Below are 22,570 nucleotides of genomic sequence, written 5' to 3'. Positions count from 1 at the left end.
ATGTGTCATTTCCTGCTTGGCCACCAGCCCAGCTCCTGACAGGCAGTCAACAAAAAAAAAAAAAAAAAGAAAAAAGAAAAAAAAAAGAAAAAAAAAGAAAAAAAAAAGAAAAATTTAAAAAAAAGAAAAAGAAAGATTTAAAGCTGTTCTACTCCAAAGCACATTCCACTAGCCCCAGACTTACCCCTCCACCCTCTGCCTTTGAAAGAAAAGAGGGAGAACTTCCTAAAAACTGTTATGGTTTTAAGTCCAGGAATCTCAAAAATCTCAATCACTTATCTGCGTTTTATAAACCGGGTCGGCCAAACAGTTAATACAAAGGCTGAGCAGAACCTCTCGCTGGCTTTCGCTGCCAGCGTGCACAGACAAAAAGGCGATGTTTGCTCATACCTTTCATCACGTGTGCACCTTGCAAGCTGCAGTGGCAGAGAAATATTCGGGAGCTGAATGAAATAGAGCAGTTTTCTCCTGCTGAAACGCTCGGAACTACTTTTCCATTCACGTTGATAAAGAAAATTGTGGTCGGTGACTTTGGAGACTCCCTTTAACTAGAGACAAACTAAAGTCTTTTGGAAGCTAGGGAAAATATAAAAATGTATAGACTTCTCCTCCCTCCTTCCCCATGATTTCCCTCCTGACTGGGTTTCTACCAAAAGCAGCCAGAAAGGAGGACATGTCTCCTATTCGAAAGGTACCACTATGGAAGGGTAAAGCATTATTTCTCTATTTGTAATGAGGTAAGGCAGAGGCATTAAAGGGGGACTTAGGTAAATGTTTGGGGCTTTTTTGTTCTGGAGTGGGTTTTTTTTTTTTCTTCTTTTAATCCCTTTACAGTGATCTCTTGCTATCTGTTGGTCAGTTATGACCTCATGGCAACTTATTTCTCTGGAAAACTTCTTTCAGCCCTCCCAGCTGGAAGGCAGCTCTGCTGGCTAAGATGTGCATATGGCAGAGGCTTTATCCTGGATATGAGGAGAGAAAAATATCTGCAGGATTTCCCAATGATTCCCAAAGATCTTATACAACCCTGTCGCTAGACTCCATCACTCAGAGTGCCATGCGCTGTCTCAATCCAGTACAAAGACTGTGCAACACAGTAGATGTCCCTGGATGGTAATCTAGATAGACTGTAATAAAATAAATACATCTTTTCCAAGGAAAAAATCACCAGAAGATTTTTTTCTCATATAGAAATGGGCAGGTTTTCCTAACAGAGCAACCTGACATCATTGTCTCTACTAAAAACATTTAAAATAATAACAGAGAGGCAAGGCAGCAAGCTTCTACAAGCATACATTTAATACAACTAAATGGCACTTACGTTTAAGAACCTGACTTTCTGAAGTGCTGAGCATCCAAAACACCAACCAGAGTCACTGCATGCCATGGCTGTTCAGCACTCCTGAAGTCAGGCTCTAAACGATTGTGATATCTGTCATGGTATTGCTGCTGCTCCTACTGCTGCTGGAAAGCACGCAGCAGCCGTTCGCTCGAGTCAACTTGCCAACAGAAGGTCAGAGTGCCTTGCCTATAAACAAGCCTTACAAATTCACGATCTAAGGCATGATGTCATGTCTTAAAATGATAAGCTGGCAACAAAGTAAATGACATTTTGTAAAGATGTGCATAATTTTATGTTTACGCTACTTAGAATGAAGGTTCTAATAAGTCATCGGTTGTGCTCCTTTAAAGGGAAGTTTTATAACTGAGATGAATCACAACTGCAAAAGATCAAAGTTAAAAAACATCAATGATGCCATGGGGTACTTTTTAATCTTGTAATGAATGATGATCATGTGCTCTTATGAAGTTGGTCCAACTGCCAACGCCAGATGTGTATATTAAGAAAAAAGTTGTTTGTGATGTGACAGCTCTGGTTGAGCTGCCAGAGAGAGGAAAACTAGGATAACATGCTTGAGATGTCGAAGTGAAATACAGATCCTGGCACAGAGGGGCACTATTTGCCGATACATAATTTGTTAAGAAAAACACATTTGCTATCAGAGCTGCTCGTTGACTTGAATTCCTTATTGCCCCCAACCACCTAATTTTCCTTATGCAACGTAAATGCCAGATACACTTCTTGAACGATTACTACCAAACAGTAATAAATCTACATGAGTGCAAGGGCTCTCGGAAGGAAGCAGAACTTCAGTGAAACTCCCACAGCTCACTGGAGCTACTCTTTCCCTGAAAAATCCAGTTTAATAACTAGCCATTCTGGAAGTGTCATAGCCTTGAAAGTATCAGACTGCAGTAACAGAACTTGCAGAACCAAACTGACCCCAGAGTAGAGCTTCACTAAGTATTTAGCCAAAATGTTAAAATTCAAATGGACATTCAAGCTCAAATTTGGTTTTCTTAAAAAAAAAAAAATAGATAAAGAAACACACAATAACTCCATCTAGGCTCTAAGAACTAAGTTACTGAGCATTCCCAGGTTCAGCTATTCAATGAGAATAGCAGACAGGTATCATGTACAGAGGCCTTTCGAATCTAAACTACAAAACTCCAGCAGAACTTGGAAATCTTACTAAGTTCTACAAACACAGCCTTGCTTTAATCCACTGATCACCAAAAAGGTTAGTCCCAATGCAAGCACGTTCCCTTTCTGTGCTACACAGGGCAGTCCACGCTGTTCTCCGCATCATTTTCAACCCACTCTGCTCTTTTACAGCGGTTGTCTCCTCTGCTGGGAGATCTCCTCTTTTGTGGATGCCTCAATATATACATGGAAGCAGCCTCCAAATGGGAATGGCTAAACAATATGTAACTTATTCTCTGTTTTTCACTCCATGAATGCAGTTTGCCCACTGTCTCCAAGTAAACTACATGGAGCATCAGCTGCAGGTGAAAATTAAAAATGGGAATGGATTCAGCTCGGGAGAGAAGACAGAACAAAAATCCCCTGGCTGTGAGAGATGGACACTTCAGCTGTGAGCAGGTAGCAATGCAAGTAAAGAAATTTATCCATAGCTACTTGCTTTTTCTTTTCTGTTATTTGAAGTGAAAGACTACAGCCTGGACAGTTCTTACAGAAGGCATTTCGGTTCCCGTCTCTCAGTGTAAGAGGAGGTGACACCCCAGCGTGTGTTAGCACGAGAAACACTTAAATGCGTGAATTCTAAGTCTTTCTACTTCTTCAGTCTTTGTGGTATTTAAACAAAACTCTGTGAAAGCTCCTTAAAGGTCTCATTTGTTTGTGCAGATCAAAGGCCAAATAATTATTTGAGATGCTTCCATTACAGGGATTTTTTTAATGTGGGTATCCATCAAATAATTCTTAATCTCTAAATGTAATTTAAATACAGCTATACCTGGTTAATCCAATCAATTTAGAAAGAGTTGTTCTAGTTAGATTAAGAAAAAACTCCAGAACTGGCTCATCAGTGATACCCATATGATGTGAGACTGGTTACCGACTAAATGTGCTAGACAGAGAGACAGCCGTATAAATCATGATGGATTAACCAGACTTGACTGTATCTAAAAATAAATGCTACCCATAAAACTGCTAGAACATGAAAAAACACAATTGTCATAAAAATATAGCCAGTGATCATTGCAAATAGATTCTTAGTAAGTTAGGAAGGTGCGGTGCTATGAGATAAACGTGCTGAGTGAAAATCTGCTGGACTACATTTAAATAAAATACACTTTCTGTGCACGAATAAGAAACAAGACCATGCTGTTGATATACTGCTTTTTTTTTATCTTTCTTTGCCCCCCAGGGGTCTATGATGAGTCCATAGCTGAAAACCAATTTCAGGTATGATGAGATTAACCAGGTGCATTAATTATCTGATGGCAAAAGAATTTAAGGGCAAACAAAAAGGCGCTATATTATATATTTTCTCTCTGCGCTAGGACTGATCCTGAAAGATCAGTCTCCTATTTTGTTCTAAACGTCTTCCTTTGGAAGCTTACAGGAGTTTAGGGAATTCAGCATGTTGCAGGATTGTATCTATTATGCCTAAATCCGATTATATATAAATACAGTGGGTTTAGTTCTCATTTCCACTGGCAGATAATGTATCAAGACCTTGATGTGAATGAGAATCAGGTTCGTGATTACCCAAATTCAGCCAAGCACTTAAGTGTGTGTTTAATGCAAGTATGTGTGTGGTCCAATAGACTCCAAATTAAGCATGCGCTCACATATTTTGCTGAGCAAGAACCAATGTTTGACAAAGATATATATTTCATTTACCGGTCTCTGTTAAACAAAATTAAGCAGACTTAAGTGCAAAAATAAGAATATAATACTCACTTCTTGGCTCCCTTGGCCCATCCACTGTAACCTTTATAGCTCTGTGGTATGTAGCGACTTGGGGGGGATTTGTCAGGACAGTTATTGTCAAAGTAAAGCTCTTCCCTACAAAGGGAAAAAAACAACAAGGAATGAGTGATTACAACATGAAAACAGTCACATGCATGTTCAGTAAAGAATCAGAGACGTTTAAAATTATTCCCTGTCGTTACCACAATCGTGAAAATTAAAAACATAACTGACCATAGGAGTTTTCCTCCCCTTCAGTTTTACTCTATGTCAAGAATATGTCCATGTGTTGACAATCTAAATGTTTCTTATTTAATAATGGGTCATCATACAATGACAGAACAAAAGTGATTCACTGCTGAGGACAAGCCAAATTCTTTGCTGTATTGAAAGTGGTGTAAATCTAAAGCAAGTCAGATAATTTAAAAATTTACTCCAGTTTTGCAGCTGTGTGACAGAGAGCAGAATGTGGCCACATGTTATTTACTTCACACAGTTTTATCATTTCGTTTGTTTGACTTGACTACAATAAGATGAGGAAAGAATATATTTTCCTCCTGGGAGTTATTTTAACAGGGAATCAGTGTCTCCTGTCCTTCATATGCCGGGGTAATATGATGATATCATTATTACTGGAACACACTCTTTTTCCCTACATATATTCCGTCTAAGAAATACTAAGAAAGCCCCCAACTTTCCCGTGAGGGTGAGAAACTGCAGTGTGCACGTACATTGCTATCGTAAGCCTGCTTTTTTTTTTTTGGTTAAATTTTTCAGAGTTCAAATTCAGGCAGAGATTGCACAAGATCATCTGCAGCCTTCAGCTGAATGAAAACGTTAAAAAGAAATAAATAAAGTGAGCTGCCTGCGTCTGAGCGCACATTCTCACAAGGCGCTGGCCCCCGTTCGGGAGACTCACTGACAGTTGTAATCTGTTAGATATGCAACGGTTAGTCATGTCAGATAGTCAAAACTGAAAACTGTTTCAAGACAGGAAAAGGTGGGCGTACAACAGTGACTCAATAAAACAGTCAGCAATCTTCGGCCTTCATGCTCATTTAAGCTGCTACTTTACCAGACACTTAAAACTCCTTTTTCCCCCCACCCCCCCGCCGTGTATACGTGCATTTTTGTTGCTAGGGCTTTTCCTCTTGCTGAACTCTGAAGGCATTCAATCAAGACACAAATCTTAAACGATATGTAACGGCGCAAACTTAATGCAGTTTTTTTTCGAGCCTAATATAGAACAGCTTATATATAAGGCATAATACAGAGCAGAGCTTTGGCTGTCAAATCTAGTAATTGGTCTTTCTTTCTGATCCAAGTCATATATCCCCCAAACCTGCCTGAGACACGCATCATTTATCAGGAGTGCAACTTCAAACTGTCTTGGCTATATTTTTCATGAAGTAGAATGTGACATGGATTTTTTTTTTAAGGAAATATAACTGTCATTTAGAGGAAAATGATTTTCCAGGTGTAGCTGAGCTCCAGCTGTGCCCACTTTAGGACCTCAGCAAAGGTGCCAAAATCTCAGGAGGCTGAATTCTGCCTCGGTGGGGATGCATGGCTGAAGGTGGCTTTCCCCAGTTTCACTGGGAAATGGATTATTTCTCAAATAATCATCACAGGAGGAGAGTTAGGTGGATGTAGGACGTCCAGTCTTTGTCCGGTCCTGCCCATCCGCCGTTGCCAGAGGCAAACTGTGTGTCCTGCCAGCGTACGGCGTGCGCGTAGGCAGCCGGCAGACGTACAGCACAGCCCTACCGCAGCACATGGTGCCTCCGCGCCTGCTTGTTCAGGGCTGAGAAGGGTTCGTGCCTTTTATTCTTCTCCGAGCAGGAACTCAGCCTACTGCCTGTATATATATACATTTGCCAGGGACAGGTTTAAGGCCTCTTTCAGCGCCAGCCTATCGTGTCAAAAAGTTCTGACTATGCAATCGTGTGATGATGCCATTCAGATCACAGATACCACATGAAATGGGTAGAATATTATCGGTAACAAAGATACTAAAGGGATTTTCCATATACCTTTGAATGAAGAATTTGGCCTTCCGATGCTACCATTCTATTTATACACCAAACCAGTATAAAAGTCTATCATGACTAGACATCAACGTGACAAAATATACTGCTTGTAAGACCCTGTAAAATCATGTCTGCATGATTTTCTACTCTAAATATATCTCAACAGGATACCGGGGGCCAGAAAAAATACATTCCTTTATATCTAAGAGCTCCGCTTCAACCTTGCCTGTGAGCACTTGTAAATCATCACCTCTCAGCCAGCCTAAGCTGAACAGGTAAGCATCTAATTTGAGAGGGAAACTGGTTTCGTTCCCGCACTGGTATTCTACCAAACCGAAGCATTAATGAAGTAGCATCGACGAAGCCCCACCGCGCTCAGTAAGCAATACATCACTTCGTCGCGGGGAGCTGCGTGGCCCTGCCACCACACTCAGGTTCCAGAGCTTTCAAGAGATGATTTACATATTACAGGATTAAGAACAAAATCAATTTTTAAGGTCCCCTGTTTCAACGATGCTTATGCTTTCCACAGATATTTCGCAGATATCCCTCCTCAGCTACGAAATCCTTTAATGCACTTTTTATCACCTTTCTTTATTGCCCTCGGTCATTTCAACTATCCACTTTTAGAGGCTAAAGACTAATTGTAGTTCTCTTTTATTAAATTCCCCAGCCAAGCAGTCATCTGGCACTATTGCTTCAGTGTGTCTAAACTGTGCATTCTTTGTTATTCACACGTGTGAGCCGAGCTGACACGGGAGGACGAGATGGACATATGCTGAAGCACAAGGCAAACCCCAGAAATTAGCTTGAAAGGAGACTCGGCAGCTTGTGCGTGTTGCATATTTTTTCAGTTAGATGCTAATGTGATTAAAGTATCAGGACACAACAAAATTAAGGTTATGATCCTTTGCTTATTGAAGACAGGAATTCTTTCTTCTCTGCGCTGTGGATCGGGCTTGTAAAAGTGAGCTACTGCCTCAAAACCACATACAAACGACTGCATTCACATGAAGCACCCCAGTTACTTGTTCTTATGAATCCAGAAAAGGTGTTCAAGAGAAATTATACAAACAAAAACGTGAAGTTTCTGTCAGGCAAGCAACATTAATATGCATAAAAATCAAGTTTCTCCATTGAGCCATGGGAAGCAAGAAAAAAAACGTGGGAGAGGAGGTGAAGTGGTAAGTTGATGATTCAGACTTCACAATCAAATTTAGAGATACAGAGATCAAAGAGCGAGCTGTTTAGAAAGATGTAAATCTAAAGTCAGGAACAGGTGTGGATTAGTTTCTCGCCACCGAAAAATGATTTCTTTATTACTTTATTTTTCCTGTTCTACTTCAAGACCTGTATCTATCGATATTTGTCTATGCAAGGAGCTTTCTCACTTCTGTTGCAACTACTGCTTTCTTTCCCTGCTATTTTAAGCAGAGTTCTAAGAATCTATCATTAATGATAACTCTTTCTCCTTCTCTCCCTCTCTCTCTCTCCCCCTCTCTGTTCTAAGTCTGGAAGACAAGTCTGGACCAATTTCTCCATCCTGCCTCTGGCAGCAGAATGCAGCATTTCAGATCCTCCACCGAGTCCCGGCTGCTTCAAAGGAAAAGCCCAACTTTCTTCCGTTAAGATCATAAGAAATATAGGGGGAGGGGGTCAGCTCTGTTTGGACATAATTACACTTCATCAAAAGAAGCTTTCTTCATCTTCCATGCGTGAAAAGTCTGCAAGCAGTTAAGTCTGTCTTTTTTCTTCCCCCCCCTCTTTTTTTTTTTTTTTTTAAATATAAAAATTGCTATTTGGGAAACTAGCCAAAACTCAGAAAGCCAATATAGTAAAACAGTGCACACCCTTTGTTTTTCTTTGAAGTCTCTTAAATAAATATGTTGAGGGTTTGAAAAGTACACTATCGCTTTTCCATAGATTCTACCCAGATTGATCAGAGAAAAAGTCTATTCCAAGTCTGCTAGATACAAATATAAATTAAAACTACTGGAACCAAATTTTAGGAGGTTTGTGTTTGTATGTGTCTGTAGCCGTATCTACTCAGGCTTTAGGCCCTCTGTTTCATTTCCTATGCTTTAATAAAAAGTATATATCATAGGTTTCAAATTAAATTCACAGATCGGAGGTAGTACATCACATTTCAGTTCTTTTTCAGCACTACTGAAAGACTGATACGCTACTGAACTTTTACCGTAAGGCAGCAGTAGTGATGGAGCCAGAGAACTTTCAGACCTAATCCATCAGCAGAATAACAAAGCAAACCACGGGTTGTTTTTTTTAAAAGAGAGCAAGACAAATGGAAGAGATAGGTGACACCTTATCCAAAAGGGCAATGAACTCCGCATTTATATTGCATCGCTGTTGCAATAGTTACTCTGGCTTTCAAGTTATGCTTTGTTATTGATACTTTTTAAGTTGTAAAATGATGAAGAGAATTGTTGGCCAGGTCGCTAAAATAAAAAATAGCCGCTGTAAGCCACGCTTATGAACTCACTTTCACAGAGCACTTGTAAAAGCGTGCCGACTGGTTTAGACTATCTAGGCCTCTGTCATACGTTTAATTTTTTTCTTGACAAATACTCCTTCCTTCCTTAAGATGAATTAAAATTGCTTTCTAAAAAATATTAGTGTCAAATTAGCTTTATTGCTGATTTCCCAGCACAATTGTTCGGCTTCTGTTGCTTTGTTTTGCCCCATGCAGGGCTAGTTTTAAAAAATGGATAATTACTTCAAATACATAAAGGAAAAAATACATAGGTTGAATCAGCCTGCAGGAAAAACTGAAGTGCCAGCTTCCTTTGAGCTATCCTTTCAACCATTATCTGCAATTTGAAAGCAGCTACAAGACTCTTAAACAGGAATTCTTGCAAACTTGCAATGACTACAAAGGCTATGAGTGCAGTTTCCAGATTATAGGAAGCTCCTAACCAGGTGGAAGACAATGACAGCAATGAAAAAATAAAAATAAAAATTGAAAGTTACCCTGTCATTTAAAATAAAGGTTAAATTTAGTTCAAGACCAAGCTTACCAGCAATTCATAAAAGTCAATCAGTTCACTAAAAAGAAAAGTACGACTTATTTTTGCAGGTCATATGCATTTTGATTGTAAAGGGCAGGGAAGTCACTAGAAAGCTTTCCACCAATAGCTGTAAGCCTTTAAAGATGTCAGCCCTTAAAGAACATAACCTATAGCACATGTGATATGCAAAATCCCCTTAATTATAGGTCTTCTACAACAACTTCAGAAGCAGCTCTACTGCTGAAGGGAATTCTCCATCTGTCATTGCCGTGGCCTGAGATACACTCTCTGACTCCACATAACCCAGCTCACAAATATTCCCATTTCCTTCTACCTTTGCTGCGTGATTAAAATAGGGAAGCGGGTTCTCTGCGAATCATTTTTCAAAACCTGTGTCTGATAAAAAACGCACAGAGACGCGAGGAGTCGGAAAAACTTGAGAGAAACTCTTAACTTGGTTTGCACAAATGCCGAAGTTTGCAAACAGAACAGGCATTCGTCCCTCCAAATGGAACGCCGACAACGCCGTATTTACAGATTGACCAGCATTGCATTGCAAAGCAAGTTTGATGTCTAGACATTGTTTTTACTTCATTACAGACACATAAAATGCAGTGGCCTACCTCTTCCACTTCTGCCCACAAATCGTAAATCATTAAATCTGGCCACCTGGTTCTTCATCACGGCAGAAGCGTTTCGCAGCTCTGCAGAGTAGTTCTCGTCGTTTCCAGCCATGACGGTGACCACCGTCCCATCAGGCACTTCTCCTAAGGCCACCACCTGTTAAAACGGGAAGACAACCACAACTCGTGAAGCGACACTTTGAAAACGCGTGTCTCCAGCCCAGCTTTGCAGGCTGCCATGCTCATTACAAAGCTCTGCGGCAGCTTCTCCAGCCCGCTGTGGTGAAGAGTCATGTATTAGCTGAACACAGAACAAAGTGCCACATCAAACAAAGAAGCATCTTGTATTGTCTCCCTTTCTCATAGCCTAATAGGGAGTTTCTTCTTTGTTACATTTCTTCAGAAACATTCAACATCCTTATGTAGAGTGTATGGTTTAATGCTTCCTGAAGGCCAACTTTGTTCTTAGCAACCAGTGAGCAGCAAGAAAACATGAGGCATGGCTCGTATCCATAAATTATACGCGGGAACGCATTTGAAATGGAAAGTTAGAAATTACTATTAGCAGCTTTAGCGCCCAGATTCGGTTCTACTTCTCCGCTGGTTGCACCCATCACCCTGACCCCAGAGCTCCTCAGGCTTCAAGCTAGAGAGAAACCCCCTCATCTACTCGTCCCAGGAGCGGCACCGGGGGCATTAGCAGACGAAGCTCTCCACCCAACACGCTGCTGCGATGGAGCACTTTATGGCTGGAATTCAAACTCTTCAGATGCAATATAAAACAAAGGCTGTTATTTCCTTCCAGGCATGTAAATTTTCATAGCACTCGCAAGAGTCGCATGTGGTTAGCGCCGATACCTCCCTCAAATTCCAGGATGGGCGAACAAAAGATATCAAAGTATTTCTCCTTACGTTTCACCTAGCTGATAGTCTGGCTTTTACGCTTCAGTGGTTGTGTAGTACTCCGACATCTGATTAGATAAACGCCACGGAGTAGACAGCTCCTGTCTTCTAATTTGAAAACACCAGGGATACCTACAGTGTTACTGCACCATGACTTTTTAAAATAAAAATAAACAGGAATACTAAGTTACTAGGAAGAAAATATACGTTTCTTCACATGGGGTAAAAAAAGTCCACAAAATATCAAGAAAATAATTTCCTTTTGCCCAGTTAGCTAATACTGATGCTGGAAATAAATTTGTAGCAAAAAGAGATTCACAAATACTGCACGGCTGAGCTCTAACTGGGAAAAAACCCAAAGTATTGAGATACGAAGTCTGTCCCCTTGCAGTTCACATGGTCAGATATGACTTTTTATATTATTCAGAGTAATTTATTCTGTCTCCTGAAATATATATTACATTTTGTCATAAGCCCTGCTTGAAATGTCTTTCCCATAAATGATCCTGTCTGAAACTAATAATTGCAGGCTGCACTTTAATATTAATTAAGTGGAAAGAATGAGGAGTTCTCAACATATAGGGAGAGCCTTATGCGGCCCAGTGCACTGTACAATGTTTCTCTTAAACAATAAAAATTAATGACAAAGGTATACCAAATCGGAAAATATTTAAAATAGACTATATTACTGAAAATTATAGCTTGTCCTATTTAAAAGAAATATGGAAGAGAAAGAAGAAAGCAAAGCTGAAAACGCAATATAAAAAGGATCTACCCTGGTGCTTTCCTGTTTTTCCGTAAACTACCAGGTAATACCACCCAAAACTGAAAACCAAGTTTTGCCACAAAGTACTGTGAGGTCTCCATCTATCAAAGATTTTACTTTAAAGTGATATGAACGTCCCTGAACATAAAAACACAGGAACCACCGCTGTGGATAAGATCTGAGGTCCCACTAGCTCACTGCCTTGAGTCTGAGAGCAACCAGGTCTGACGGCTTCAAAGTGAGGTGTAAGAAATAATCAATAATAATCAAATAACAAATAATAATCTGCTGAACAGATTACAGAGCTGACTTTAACCCTTAATAAACGGATACTGGCTTCAACTCTAAAGCGTGGGGCTTGAGACTACTTATAAAACACTCCCTTCCCAGTTTGCGACAGTTCACATTATCTCTGGACAGTCTTGTCATGCACAGTAGCATCCAGGGGAGTTGCAACCTACGCTTTTTATATCTCACGAAACAAACAAGCAAAAAAATTCATTAAAAAAATAAAAAAAATCACATTAAGTCCAGAAATGCAAAGAAATGCCGAGAGCACAGGAGGAAGCGCGAGTCTGCCAGGGGCCTCGGGAGAGGGAGCGAAGTGACTGCAGCCTCAGCTCACCTCCTCCTCGAGGTAACCAGAGCACGGAGCAGGCAGCAGCATCCCAGCTCCGGCTCAAGCAGTCATCTCCCGAACGCGGGTACGGCTTGTAACACCTGGGCAGGAGGGAGCAAAACCTCTTCAAAAGCCCTCCTGTTCCCCACCCCGCTGCTCGTCAGAGGTTTCCTCCCTACCCTTTCCACTCCAGGACGTCAGTTCAATTTGTCAGCTTAGGCATCAGCCTGAAACTGCACGTGGCGCTGCCAGAGTCAGCGGGCTGATCGCGTCTCATCGACGACTGCATCATTGTTGAAATGCACAGGCTTTTTGATGCAGTGTGATGCAATATCGCTGTTCGCCTCATTAGGAGAACACCGAAGGAAAAGACAAACTGAAATCAGAGGTGAAAATAAAAACTTTGGCTACTAAAGTCCTGTTACATGGAAAGGTGCCCTGCTATGCAACTGGCGTAAAATGCTTGTTCTTTTCATAATTTCATACTTTTTTGTCATGAAATACCAGAAGACTATTGCACGCATACATAATAGCACTGGTTAGAAAAAAGCTTTGCAAAACAAGTTTGAAACCTGGAGAAATACATAGCATTTTGAGAATTTAAAAAAGTGACTTTACATACTGAAAGACTGTCGGCATAAACCTTGATTTGGTAATTTTATGCCATGTATCAATCCAAAATTATTTACATATTCTTAGAAAGAGACTGGTACGTGCACTATGAAATGAATAAGGACTGCGTAAAAAATTCAAGATTAAAAGTAGCCACAGTGTACATTCCTTACCTATTCTTTAAACATAAATATCTCAACTATTTCAAAGTCTTTTCCATATTAAACTACTTACACATTTTGGTACTTAAAAGCACATTTTGCTTTTTTTTTTTTTTAGCTAAAGCTCAAAAAGGTACATGGAGTCAGATGAAGCCACGAACTAAAACCAAACCATTTCTTACAAGTTGAAAATAACCATGTATTTTTTGCATAACACAATTCTCGTCTGGTTAGGCAACCTGTTTGCCCAGTTTCGGTCCAGTGGGATTTGAACTGGCCAAAGTATGTACCCTAAAGACGGAAGTTACGAGCACGAAGCAAAACTACTATACGACAGCAGGTATTACGACTTTCTGCAGAGTAAAACGCTTGTTTCGAAAAAAAGCTAGCGTGCACGCTAAATAGTTCCTCTCAAACACTGATATCTACCACTTCAACAGCTTTTCTTGCGAAACGCTGAATTCAAACGGCCTCTGAATGTAAAACCTTCCATATTGAGAACGCCTTTTCCAGAGATTGCCAAAAGAGCATCTGATACTATTAAAAATATTTTAATGTTCTGTAACTTAAAACAGAATAACTGATTTGCACTACTTTTTGTTTCAAAATATACATCTGGGCTGACAATTTATACAGCAGGTTTCAGCTTGAAGCTATTTAAAACAGCTGAGTTATAAACTCTGAAAATTGGGGTTTGGAGTGGAAATGCTGACAGACCCTTAACTACTGGGATGCTACTGGGGAGACGTTTTAGACTTCACATCCTTTCCCCCCCCCCCTTGCCTTTAGGTCCACGAAAGCTCTTTGCTACTATCAGCATCACACAGAAGCCACTTGGAACATCCGACGTGGCAATCTCAGTCTTTTTATGACTTTCAGTAAAAACTCCCAGGCAGACACATAAACAGAGGGCCAAATTCTGACGATTCTACTCAAATAAAGTACCGCTGGCTATTAAGATTAAGAAGTGAATATGATTTGGACCCGGGTGCACAATATCTGTTTCTTTTATGCTGGGATACTACTAGATAGTTAGAGCTATATTAATAGGTACAAGTCTAATACTCCTCCCCACAAAACCACTTTGCATTAACAATCTTATTAGTTAGTACACTCAACGCGGACTCCCTCCTCGGTGTGTGTAAACATCAATACTTAAAATTCAGATCTAATACTAAGCCAACATCATTTCAAAAAATTTAGAATCAAACCCAGCACTGTTTATAATATACTTCCTCTCCTGCATATGATTTATATCTGTTTTTTTAAATTAAAACAGTGCTATATCCAGAGTACTTTTTAACTAGAGATCTCTGCAAGAGAATTATGACACACTTAGCACACCACTCAAAACACTATCATCAACATATTATTTATTGCCAATAAAACTTCAAAAAGTCTGTTGTCTGTGAGCTATTTTACTTTCAAGTTACTGTTTAACGGAGATTTCTATAGCCCAAATCTGTCTTTTTTTTTTTTTTTTCCCTTTTCAGAGATAATTCTGATTCTGTTGTATCACAGACAAGTGTTTCACCGTATGATACATGCAGCTTCTTTGGTCTAAAAATACTGGACAGCTGCAAGTTATATTTGAAAAATTAAATTGTTTTTTAAAAATGGTGAAAAATTATTTCAACTCAGCTTCAAAATAATTTACCAGTAAATAAGGGCGTATATATCTTCAGCGTATTTTAGAAAGTACGCATCGCGTACTGCACGTGAAAACACAGCTGCACCCACAGCGGAAGGGTGCAAGGGGCGATGCATACTCCTGGTGCATCAATAAATTGGTCATATCTGTACCTCCCTGTCAGCAATCAAACACAGGACCCAAATATATATATATATATATACACGAACACAAAAAGATTGGGAAATGCTCTAAACCTTCTTCTATCCTTGTATCACGTGTAAGCATTCTCATTGTAATAATACTCTAAATACTTCAATATTTAGTTTAGATCTTTCCCTTATTCTAATGAACTGCGACCACATCATTTGAATTGCTGTAAGGTAGGAGAAGGCTCAGACGTTTCAAATGAAAACAGCAATGCGAGTATGATAACGTAAGAGCTCTCGTGTCCCTCCTGTAACGCGTAACTGTAATACCGACCTCATCTAACGCTCAATTAAATTATAATCACAATTCTCCGAAAGCTCCTCCTCCTTACCCCCGAGCCCCTGTGAATCAGAACCGCCGTGACCCACACCTAGAAAGCCTTTGAGTGCTACGCCGAGTCACGAAAATAGAAGTCACCTCATTTTTCTCCTATTTTCACTCAGTCCGACCATCGCGACCCACAGCAGGCCCCGTGCAAAGGGTTCCTCCGCAGCTCCAGGCTGCATCCCCAACACAAGACCGCTTTCCTCAACTCTCATCCGCGCCCCTACTAATTACATTTCCGAAGCAAAGCTTCACCTTTATCACCAATCACTTTAACGCCAGCTCATTTAACCGCTTCTACTAATTTTTCCCAGAGAAAGGGCCGTGATAACACGGCGAGCAATTGGGAAACACAAGAACAAGGTGACGTTCTGGAAACACGCTGGGTGAGACCGTTTCCGAACTCTTCTACCTTTAGGGCCATTTCCAGGCGCGTTATTTTTCACGTAGCGGGTGTGGGAGCGATGAGCCCCTCGCAGGGCCACCCCACCCCGGCTCCGACCCTGCGCCCCGCTCGGGCAGGTGCCCTGGGACCCCGGAGCCATCGCCCTCTCCCTACCAAAGGCTACGGGAGAGGAAAATCCAGGGGGAACACTTTCAAATATTGCTAGGGAAGGAAAAGGGCTTGCTTTAAAGCACGCAATTATTGTTGTTATTATTTTACAGTTTTAAACAAACCCAAACTTTTCCTCTCATTAGCGCGCCATGGGGATGTAGACAGAAAATTAAAAGCAGCATCCCCGGTGCGGATCGGGGTGGTATTTATTAGAGAAACGTGCGAGCCCTGCCAGGGAGAGCCTCCTGGCCAGACACTTCCTCGCTTGTCCACCAGGAGAAGTGAAGGGGTCCCGGCCCCCCCCCCCCCCCCGCCCCCAAAAAGAGCCTCGGCCGCCCCCTCCCAGCCCGGGCTGCCTCTGGGGTTGGGGGGCAAAGCCCCTCCCCCCCCCAGCGCCCCCAACCTGACCCTCGGCCCCCAGCCCCCCCCCCCCAGCACGCTTCCAAGCCACCCCAAATCCCCCAGTCCCACCCCCGAGAGCGGGGAGGGAGGCAGGGGCACCCCCGTGGGTGAGGTACTGGTCTTCTCAGTCGGGGGGTACCCACTCTGCACCCCCACACTGAGCTCCGGCAGATGGGTGAATCCCCCCTTCCTCAGGGAGGGAAAGGTGGGGTGGGGGGGTAAAAAAGCCCAGGAGAGGGGTCTGTGGGGAGGAGGGGGTGTCTCTGGGGGTGCTGCCTGGGGGGGGGACACAGGGTGCCCAGGGGCTGCGGGGGGGGCCACACGCCGGCACTGCCCCGCGGGGATGGAGATAACGGGATGGCTCCGGGGGTGCGCGCTGTGCCGGCGGGGCGGGCGGGAGTGGGCAAGGGGTTCATTGCAAGGGGGGGGCACCGGAGCCGCTGCGGGGCGAGGGGGGGAGCCAGAACGGGCACTGCAAGACCAAGCGTTACGGGGGCACAGGCGGCATGGCAGGACGGGGGGGCACAGGAGACACTGAGGGACGGCGGGGAGCACAAGACGCTTTGCAGGACGGGGGTGGGGGGGAGGAATGGGAGGCACTGGGGGGTGCACAGGAGGCGTTGGAGTGCGGTGGGGGGCGAGAACGCTTCGCGGAACAGAGGGGGGCACAGGAGGTGCTGCAGGACAGAGGGCACGGAAGCTACTGCAGGCCGGGGGGGGGGGGCACAGGAGGCACAGCAGGACGGGGACGAGATACAGAAGCCACTGCAAGACTTGAGGGGGGGGCGGGTACAGGAGGCATTGCAGGACTGGGGGGGGTTGGGGGTGGTGGTGGTGTGGGTGACAGAAGCCCCTGCAGGCCGGGGGGGCACAGGAGGCAATGTGGGTCGGGGGGGGGGGGGGGGGGGACGGGACCAGAGGCATTGCAGGACGGGGCGGGGGGAAAAACACCGAAGCCCCTGCAGGCACGGGCGACACCGGAGGCATTGCAGGATGGGGGGGGGGGTGTGGAGGGAGGCAGGAGGCATTGCAGCGCGCGGGGCGGGGGGGGGCACACAGAAGCCCCTGCAGGACACAGGGGTTACAGGAGGCATTGCAGGCCGGGGGGGTGCAGAGAAGCCCCTGCGGGCCGGGGAGGGTGGGGGGTGCAGAGGCGTCTCTGCGGGAGGAAGCGCGGCGCGGCGCGGGGGGTGGCAGCCCCGGCCAGCGGCGGCTGCGGGAGGGGGTGTCTCACCTTGAATGCCACCGGGAGGGTCTTGTTGCAGCGCCAGTGCGAGGGCAGCACGGAGCAGAGGAAGTTGGGGCTGTCGGTGCGGACCAGCTCGGCGGGGTGGTCAGCGATGATCTCCACCATGGTGCGGTTATCGTGGGGGCGCAGCCTGGGCACGGCGGCCGCCGCTTCTTGCTGCTGTTGCTGCTGCTGCTGCTGTTGGGCTACTACGACCGGGCTGACTTCGCTCATCTTGCCGGGCTGCAGGCTGCTGGAGGGGGGGCTGAACCTCCGGCTGGTGCTGGGATCTACGGGAATACGCATCACAACAGCCACAAGTTAGCGAATTGGGGGGCGGGGGGGGGGAGCGGTAGGGGGATCGCTCGAGGAGGCGTGTAGTGGGGGGTGGGGGTTGTAAAAAAAAAAAAAATATATATATAGCGAAAAAAGGGGTGAATGAAAAAGTGAAGGGGTGAGGATAAGGGGCAAAAAAGCAAATCAGAAAAAAAATCCAAAAAATAAACCAGGAGCGGATTAAACGCACGAGAAAAAAAAAATCTCAGTCTGGTTTTGTTTGGGTTTGTTGGGTTTTTTTAAAAAAGGATGGACGGGGCGGGGGGGCGATGCCGGTCTGGGGGCGCCTGCAGCCTGGAGCAGCGAGAAGACAGAGTCTGGCTGTGGGGTCCGGGGCTGCCCCTCTCAGCAAAGCCCGGCTGGAAACTGCATGGTCCCGGCTTCTGCCCAGCTGCAAAACGCTGCTGCTTCTCCTCCTCCTTCCTTCCTTCCTTCTTGCACAGTCTCTCTGCTCTTTTCCCTCCTTCTAGCCACCGCTTCTTCCCTCAAGTGCTTGAGTTTCTTTCCTTTTTTCTTCCCCTCCCTCCCCGTCCTCTTTTCCTTTTCGGACTTTCAGAAGGTTGTCTTGGGAGAAGTAAAACTCGCTGCTGGTTCAGCTTCCTGGGCTGCTGCTCTTGGCGGCCGCCAGAAGAGGAGCGTAACTCTCAAACCCGGAGAGGGGGTGTTCAGGGGAATGTCCCGATTTCCTCCGAAGAAATCTTCCTCCTCCGGACACACACACAGAAAAAAAAAAAAAAAAAAAAAAGAGCAAACAAAAAGCCTCGCTGGGACAGAGGCGAGGAGCCGCTGGGCTCCCCCCGCTTATTGCCTTTGGCTTCAGGAAGCGGAGGGAAGCGGGAGCTCGGGAAGGGGCTTGGGAAAAGTGGCTCCTCCAAAAAAAAAAAAAAAAAAAAAAAAAAAAAAAAAAAAGGCGCTCCCGAAGCGATTTCCGCGTGGAAAGAAAGTTACTGGGGTTGTTGGGGTGAGAAGGAAAGTCACAGGACTAATAATTAAAAGAGAGACTTTAGCCGGTTCCTTTGGGAGGATCAGGACTTAAAAAAAGTTGAACTTTCGGATTCCCAGGGAAAAAAAAGCGGGGAGCATAGTTGGAAAAACAAAACAAAACAAAACAAAAAACTACCCCAAAACACCCCTCCTTAGGCTGATTTCTAAAATATGACCAAGTAAATTCTGGGAAAAGGCAGCCTCGGTGCAGTCCGGTCCTTTTAATTAAGTCGCTGCTGGATCCAAGTCCGTTGAGTTGAATAGGCTAACAAAAATCTTTTTTTTCCGCCCTTGATGAACAACAGCAGCAAAAAAATCATTAAACTGTCGGTTTGAGTTATTTTTCTTTCTGAAAAAAATCTGGTTTAAAAAAAAAAAAAACAAAAACAAAACCCAACAAACTTCTTTTGGGTCCCAAGAAGTTGAGGTCGGGAAAGATGAAGGAGCCGAGGGGAAAAAAAAAAAAAAAAAAAAAAAAGCGCCACAGTTTTTTTGTCCTGAATGTGGTTTTTGGAGGCTGGGATTTCTAATGATTAGGTTTTTGTGGTTTATATATACAGGACTCTCTGGCTAAGGCGATCATTATGCTGATGAGAGTCAGCAGCACGTGGTGCTTCAGTCCTCAGACTTCTGCAGCCTTCAAAATAAATAAAACAATGTGCATCCCCCACAGGAGGAGAAACTTTGCTTTAAGTCGCTCTCACCCACGGGGAGGGGGACGGGGACGGGGAAGGGAGGGAGCAGGAGACGGTCTCCGATCTCCACTTCTCTCCGGGTTTTTTCCATTAACACTTTTGGGCTTGTTTGTTTAGGGGGGAAAAAAAAAAAGCATGAAAAACCTTGTTTGCAAAAAAAATAATAGAATAATCTGGTGCCAAAGGGTTGTTGGGTTTTGTTTTTTTTTTTTTTTTTGCTAAGTCTCCGGTAGTCTAAAGCCTAAACCATTTCCTTGAATGAATGAATGCTATAAAACCCCCCTCAGACTATTAAGGTAAAGGCAGTCTGGTTTGTTTTCTCCCTTAAAAAAAAAAAAAAAAAGGGCAGATCTTATTAAAAACAATTTACATACCCAATAGTAAAAAAGTGTAAACGCCTCCCAGCGCAGATAACAACCTATCACAACCCTCCCTCTAATTTCTAAGGCTTTACTTCGACTTGCTGCTTCCACCTTCTTGTAAAAAGTCGGCGCTGTGTGTGTGCTCCTTGCTCGCCGCCTGTGTGTGACTCGGGGCGGTGTGTGTCTGTCTGTCTGTCTGTGTCTCTGTGTTGGGAGGGTGGGGTGGGGGGGACGTGTCCTTTCCACGCAGCCTTTGCAAACCCTAAGTCCGGCACCCTGACCTAGCAGAAAAGCCAGGTTTATCTTGCGAAAAGCCCGGCGAAGCAGCCCGGCGGCCCCACGAACACGGGTACGGGGGTGCGGGGGGGTGTTGAGGAGACACCCCCGGGGCTGTTTCCGCGCCCCGCGGAGCCTCCGCGCCCTCCGCCAGCCGAGCCGGCAGCGCTGCCCCCCACGCACCCCCCCGGCCACCTTCCTGCTCCCCCCCCCCCCCCGCCTCCAAATTTCTGCCCAGCCCCGAGGGCAAAACCCCTGTCTCTGCACGGCGGGAAGGTGCGTGTAAAGGCAGCAGCCAGGCTGCAGCGCTGCTCCTTCCGTATTTGATTTTAAAGCCTAATAAGAAGAAAAGATCTGATGTTCGGTCACAGGGGAGAGCTCTCGCTCCGCGCACCGCCGCTGCCGCCTCCGCTCCGCTCCGCGCCCGCCCGCCCCGACCCGCCCGGCGCGTCGGGCACCGATCTCTGCCGATACTCATCCTCTCCTCTGCCTTTCCCACGGTTAAAGTGGGGACTAACAGCCCCTGACCCACTGCCTCGCAGGCATCTATGTCCTCTTTCTTTTTTTTTCTCTCTCTCTTTTTTTTTTTTCCCTTTTCCAGGTCCAGCGTTGGAAGGGCTGTGGAAGTTTTCGATCCCGTTGCAAAAATGCAATCGCTGTGGAGAACACCGCAAAGCCTTCCTGAGCTCGCCCCGCTTCTCCGACAACCACAGGGATCTGCTTTTCCCCAAAAGTCCTTTCCAAAGAACAATTACTCGGCACCTCTAAGGACTACTATATTCGGAAACTCTGGTTTGCTATAGTTGCAATACAGAAAATATACTTTTTCATAATTATTTTTGGTAAAATGTTTATGCCCATGGGTTCTTTTGGCTCCCCCCCCCCCTTTAGCTGGAGGGGAAATACGTTCCATTAGAACCATTCCAAAGGTGCTAGAAAGAAGGCAAGAGGTTGTCTTACATCCAAATACTATATAAGCCTGACAATCATGATTTATTTCATTTCAAACAAGAAGATACATTTCCACTTTTAATTAGTCACACTAAAAATTTTACAGTCTCCTCTCTTCCTACTAAAATAAAATAAAAAGTTAATTAGGATAAACTAAAATAAGTTATTGGAAGCTACCAGTTTAAGGTCACTTAAAATAGTCCACAGTTATTTATAATGTCGAAATAAAATTTTCCACTGAACGCCCTAACAAAGTTTCAGGTATCTGGCACAGCTGATTTTCAGTCTCCGTGCAAAAATATCTTTCTGCTGAACATTTACACATTTAACAGGAACTTACTACAGCCTGGAACAGATCACAACTCAGAGCACTAGAATTTTATTTAAATGGTTACGGACAAATTAAGAAAAGTACCAGTAATGTTTATGGACCTGCATAAAAGTTGGATGGGATTTTTCAGAAATAGTAATTTATGTTATGATATATATAATCTGGAACGTTGGCTTGGATTTGGCTGAAATGGAGAGGAACCCTGCTGCTTGGCTTTCCTCGGGTTTTATTTCAGAACTTCTCGGAATTTTAGCACTGGTTGCAAAATGGGTCATATTTTAAGATGTTAGAGAATTGTAGGAGGTTAGTGAAAAAATGTGCTTGCATGGCAGATTATATCTTAACAAACACCTTTGGATCCAGTGTATAAAATAGGATTTTCATTAGTATGGCTATGTTTCCTGCAATTTCGATTGTCTTTTAGATTTTTCACTTTTAACTACGTTATGAATACAGCCATAATTAGATTGCTTTTGGACAAAAAAAGTAATGTTTTCAAGAGCACTGAGGTTGTTTACGGTTACATTTATAAAACATGGGCCCAGCACACTCCTGTTGCAAGCATTGTATGCACACGATGAAAAATAATTGTCAGATTTGAAAGATTCTAACCTGGATGATGGTCCTTAAATAAATAGTTTCGATGCCAGTTTGTTGGGCTGGAATGTACTGTAAATACGATGAATACAGAATTTATTTTGAGCTTCTCTATATATGTAAATAGCCTTCGTGAAACGGGAATAAATGAATGGGTTCAGCGGGTTTGTTGTTGTATTGGATATTTTTAGTCGGAGCGACTACAGCAACGTCAGCAATTATTACTATAGTTAAGGACTTGCCAATATTCTGTTTCCAAAATCTACCTTCCCAAAGTTGGTTATTCACTGGTGAAAAGGTGCATCAAGCCAAAATGTGTGAACTTAAATAAGCTTAACGCCAGAGAAAGTTTTGCCCAAATTTCCATTCATTTCAGTAGGGGCAAGATAAGCTCCAGTGTCTCTTGGCAGGGCTTTACTTTCACTTTGGTTGTAAATTGACTGTTTGCCCAGCTATTCTTTGCTTTTTTCTAAGTATGACAAATAGTAACTCTAGATTTGCACGTTCTTTGGTCTGTTAAGTAGGCGTGTGGTAATGAGTTCTGTAACTACAGCATTCATAGTCAGACTATGGACTACTATGGTTTGTTTAACTACTGGGTCCCTGCCCCATTGATTTACGGCCCAGATAAAAGAAGATTCTTTGTGTCCCGAAATGAGTTGAAAGCAT

At 43.8% G+C, this 22,570-nt stretch overlaps 1 protein-coding gene across 4 annotated transcripts in view; it reads right to left on the bottom strand.

Moving 5' to 3' along the window:
- Positions 1 to 18,984, bottom strand: part of RUNX2 (RUNX family transcription factor 2) — a 161,806-nt gene extending 142,822 nt beyond the window's left edge. For 3 of the 4 annotated variants that reach the window (XM_054820106.1, XM_054820107.1, XM_054820108.1), the window contains exons 1-3: positions 17,376 to 17,688; positions 9,959 to 10,115; positions 4,271 to 4,375 (exon numbers count right to left, since the gene is read on the bottom strand). In XM_054820106.1, coding sequence (XP_054676081.1) covers positions 4,271 to 4,375; positions 9,959 to 10,115; positions 17,376 to 17,675 — 562 coding nt within the window. In that variant the 5' untranslated portion in view covers positions 17,676 to 17,688. Of the gene's footprint in view, positions 1 to 4,270; positions 4,376 to 9,958; positions 10,116 to 17,375 lie in introns of all 4 variants that reach the window. The other variant, XM_054820109.1, reaches the window with a different exon arrangement.
- Positions 18,985 to 22,570: the final 3,586 nt, after the last annotated feature.

This window comes from Grus americana, chromosome 3 (genome assembly GCF_028858705.1).
Source record: "Grus americana isolate bGruAme1 chromosome 3, bGruAme1.mat, whole genome shotgun sequence".
NCBI classification, from domain to species: domain Eukaryota; kingdom Metazoa; phylum Chordata; class Aves; order Gruiformes; family Gruidae; genus Grus; species Grus americana.
This window is presented reverse-complemented; position numbering and strand designations above follow the sequence as displayed.